The sequence below is a fragment of the Cucumis melo genome, chromosome 11 (assembly GCF_025177605.1).
Source record: "Cucumis melo cultivar AY chromosome 11, USDA_Cmelo_AY_1.0, whole genome shotgun sequence".
In the NCBI taxonomy this organism is placed as follows: domain Eukaryota; kingdom Viridiplantae; phylum Streptophyta; class Magnoliopsida; order Cucurbitales; family Cucurbitaceae; genus Cucumis; species Cucumis melo.
In genome coordinates this window covers 21,834,390-21,838,578 of record NC_066867.1, presented here as the reverse complement: position 1 = coordinate 21,838,578, position 4,189 = coordinate 21,834,390, and the positions used below count along the sequence as shown (strand labels likewise).

Below are 4,189 nucleotides of genomic sequence, written 5' to 3'. Positions count from 1 at the left end.
TAGTCGTATCTAAACGATCGCGTTGTATTCATATCTAAACGATCGCATATAAATTATAGTCGTATCTAAACAATCGTGTATATATTGAACCATATCTAAACGATGACGTATAAATTGTAGTCGTATCTAAACGATCGCGTATCAAACGAGAACCAAATCTAAACGATCGCAAATGTATTAATTTTCCGTTTTTGAAATTGTTTTATAGAGTAAATATTTTGCGGTTTTTTTATATTTTTTAAAATACCTGTATAAATTATTTATTTCGTTTGGAATTAGAAATTTTTGTTAATTGAAAAATTACGAACCGAAACTCTATTTAAAATCCATTACACGATAACAACAACAAAGCTTTATTTAAAATCCATTACACGATAACAAACAACAACAAAGCTTTATTTAAAATCCATTACACGATAACAATCAATCAACGACAAAGCTTTATTTAAAATCCATTACGAATGGAAAATAACGAAAACTAGAGATTACAAACTGAGCATAAAAGGTAGAAAGTACATGAACAACATTCTATATGGTAATACGTCCAATAAATGCATCCATATTGGAATGGGAGGAGCCACCCTCCACCACCGCTCGCCGGCAAATATCTTTCAATTCCGACACTCTGTTTCTCATCTTCCTCCCTTCAACACTCTCCGAGTTCATAAATCTCTTCACTAACTTTGCAATTTCCTCTCTCCTTACCAAATCATTGCCCCCAACTGCGTTCACTCGCACCCCAACTTTCCAGTCCTCCACAATCTTCTTACGGTTCGGAACTTGATCCAGAAATATCGGCCACGTCAGCATCGGAACGCCGGCAAAAACCCCTTCCATAGTCGAATTCCAACCGCAGTGAGTCCAAAACCCTCCGACTGCGCTATGGCACAGAACCTTCAGTTGGTCGCACCATCGAACCACCATCCCCATTTCCCTATCCACGCCCTTCAACCGGCTGTCATTCCCACGCGCCACCCACAAGAACCGAACACCGCTGGCTTCCACCCCGGCGACAATCTCGTCCATTTGAGCGCTTGAAACTGAAAGAAAACTCCCATGTGAAATGTACAAAACAGAGCAATCTGTTTGGGAGTCCAGCCACTGGAGATACTCATCAGTGCAGCCGTTTGGGGTCTCGAAATAAGGTGTACAGGGCCCGATTGTGTAAACCGGAAAGGGACATTTCAGTTTGAAAACGTCGACTACAGAGGGTTCAAGCTCGTAAACCGAGGTGGAGATCAGAAATTGAGCTTTATCAATAGAACGTGCAGCTTCGAATGTTAAGTCCCTGATTTCATGGCCATCGCCGGAGAAGAAAGTCGGAAAATCTGCAAGACGAGTGTGGGAAACTCCAGGAATGTAATCGACAATCTCTTCGCCACGCTCTTTAAGACAAAAGAAACAATCTTTTTTCCGTCAAAGATTCTACCAAAAAATTTTTTTAAAAAAATATCGAAACAGGGGGAAATCTTCAAATACCTGAGAGATTAGCAGGGAAATGGCCATTTTCTTCAAGAAGGTTGAAATGGTAATAACAGGAGAGAACTGTAACGGACATTGGCCAGAAGGAAGCCACCGGAATGTTGAGGCGATTGGCCAACGGAACAGCCCACGAGAGGAAGGGATCAGCGACAATGATGGAGGGCGGCGGGTTGAGGTGGGTGAGCAGAGTATGGATAGGAGATTCCAAGATGGTGTTAACTGATCGGAAGAAACCGGGGTAGTCGTTGGCGCGGCCGAGCTCAGAGGGGATGATGTTGGGGAAAGTGGAGAAATGGAGGTTTGGGGGTTTGGGGTCGGCGGCGAGGAAGGAAAGCCACTCTTCGGAGACGATGAAGGAGATGAGAATGTTGGGGTTTTTGAGAAAGAGGAGCTTGCAGAAGTTCATGAGAGCGTTGATGTGGCCCCTGCCGGGGTAGGGGAGTGCGGCGAGGTGGGTGATCAGTTGAGAAGCTTTGGAAATGGTGGAATCCATCGTTAAGGGAAAGAAGAATTTGTTGAGTAAATGATGAAGAAACGAGTGATATATTATTGGGACTTACGATACGCTTCTTATAATGGAAATTTTACTTCTTATGGTTGTATTAAGAAGAGAGAAAAGTAAGTTTTACCATATTAACTTTTAGAGCATGTTTGCAAAGTTATAAAGGGAAGAGTTGGTTAAGTAATTCTAGAGATGTACATTTAACCGTGGGATTAGTAACGGGGTCGAGAATCCCACAATACATGTAAAATGTAGAATACATGCAAAAAGTAGAATACATGGGGAAGGAAGTGGGGAAATTTTTTCCCAATTGCAACATAGTGTCGGGGACAGGAAATACATTCCTCTACCTGACCCGATCCAAACAAAAATATGATTATATATATATATATACACGTATATATATACGTATATATATATGTATAATTAAATATAAATAGAAATATTTATTATTTACTTATTTAATAATATGTAAAAGAGTAAAAAAAATTACTATATTCTTCTTTCTTCTTTTCCCTATTTCATTTCTTTATTATTTATTTTTCCTAATTCCCTTTCTATGTTGTGAAATTTTCTTAAAAAGTATATGTATATGTTGTGCCTTGACTTATGATTTGTAAACTTTTCTTTAAAAAAAGGCATTGATAGAATACTTATAAATTGATCTTTGATTTTTTTTATGAATTTTTAAATTTTATGGATGAATTTCTAAATGTATTTTCTAATTGAATTTTTATTTTTATAGACAATGAGAATTTGACATTTTTAATAGTTTTAAAAAAGAAATCTGATACTATTCTTTCGAAAATAAAATAACATTGGAAATGTATATACATTTCAATTAAATATGGATTGGAAAATGAGATTAAACTTATAAAATGGTGAATATTTCCCACGGGGGAACCCAATCTCCACGAAGTCCCGACGAAAAATCCCCACCTCGTTTCCCCACGAAAAATTGGTGGGGATGAGGAATGGGGTAGAGGGTAGGGACGGGGATGGAGAGTGGCATCTCGACCCCGCCCCGTCCAATGGACATCTCTATGTAACCCAACTCTTATTTGGGGGAAGGATTATCATAGCCCTAGTTTTACCTCTAACCTCCCCCCTCAACCCTTCTTCAACCCCCGTAATTCCATTTTTTTTTAATTTACTAATATACTTCTTTTTTTTTTTCTCTTCAGGCGGTGTGTTTTCAAGAAGGCTCTTTTTTATTTATTTATTTAGATCTTTTGGACATTCCCGACTGTCGGTGATCTTTTCAAATAAATTTAAGTTTAAATACTATTTAATCTATTTTTTTTCTCATTTATAATTTTCATACTTGTGAGTTTTGTTAATCTTAATCTTTTTATTTTAAAAACAAAACTTATCTTTTAGTTATGAATTTGGTACAATTATATTTTTTAATTTTTAATATTTTTCTTTACTCTTGAATTATGTAATTTATTGTGATTACACAACTAAATTTTTAATTTAATTACCTTCAATCAACTCTATGTTAGAATTCATATCAATATATTTTTGAAAATAAAATTTTGATATCAATTTCAACCTCATTGTATTTTGTTAGTTAACTTAAATATCTAAGGAATGTCAATTCAATAAAAAAAAAAAATGGGAAAAATTTAACAAACTATACCATAACTTGATTACAACAATTAGCAAACTATAAGGACTATTTGATCAAATTAAAAATTAGTAGGATGTAATTTCAACAAACCTATTATTTGGAGGTGGTTTCTCTATTTTTCCACTTTCGTAATGTTATTTTGGTTATTAAATTAAGCTTAGTTAAATTAACATAAAAAATCATTTTATTATAGAGGTTCATGAATTTTTTTACCAAATAATTGTTGCAGAATGACTAAAATAAATATTTTGAAAGTATATAAATCACTCTTAAAAAGAATAAAAATTAAAGATAATGTTTTAAAGGTAGACTAAAATAAAACAAAGAGAAATCCTAAAACTAGATTCATTGTAATTTTCCACTAGAAAACAAAACTAGAGTTGGTAAAAGCCTTGATTGTTATTTTGTGTTTCCGGTACTTCGTATTTTCAATTTTTATATATTTGTTCTTATTTACATGTTTATGGGCTGCATGTCACATTCATAAAAATCAATTTATTGAAACGTAACGTATACTTAAAAAATGTTGAAAATGAACGTTGTAATTAAATAAATTAAGGCAAATTGTCTTA

The 4,189-nt window shown here is 34.7% G+C and overlaps 1 protein-coding gene across 1 annotated transcript; it reads right to left on the bottom strand.

Annotated features, from left to right (window-relative positions):
* Nucleotides 1–422: 422 nt before the first annotated feature.
* Nucleotides 423–2,131, bottom strand: LOC103502931 (UDP-glycosyltransferase 87A1-like). The gene is made up of 2 exons (XM_008467053.3): nucleotides 1,480–2,131; nucleotides 423–1,385 (listed from the first exon to the last, which is right to left on the bottom strand). Exons 1-2 carry the CDS (start codon nucleotides 1,973–1,975, stop codon nucleotides 529–531), a joined length of 1,353 nt encoding a protein of 450 aa, XP_008465275.1. The 5' UTR covers nucleotides 1,976–2,131; the 3' UTR covers nucleotides 423–528.
* Nucleotides 2,132–4,189: the final 2,058 nt, after the last annotated feature.

Bases quoted from the DNA above. Each gene is read 5' to 3' on its own strand.
- LOC103502931 (XM_008467053.3), bottom strand. From the start codon at position 1,975: ATGGATTCCACCATTTCCAAAGCTTCTCAACTGATCACCCACCTCGCC. The intron at 1,386-1,479 runs GTATTTGAAGAT...TTTGTCTTAAAG, and splicing joins TTTCCCTGCTAATCTCTCAG to AGCGTGGCGAAGAGATTGTC.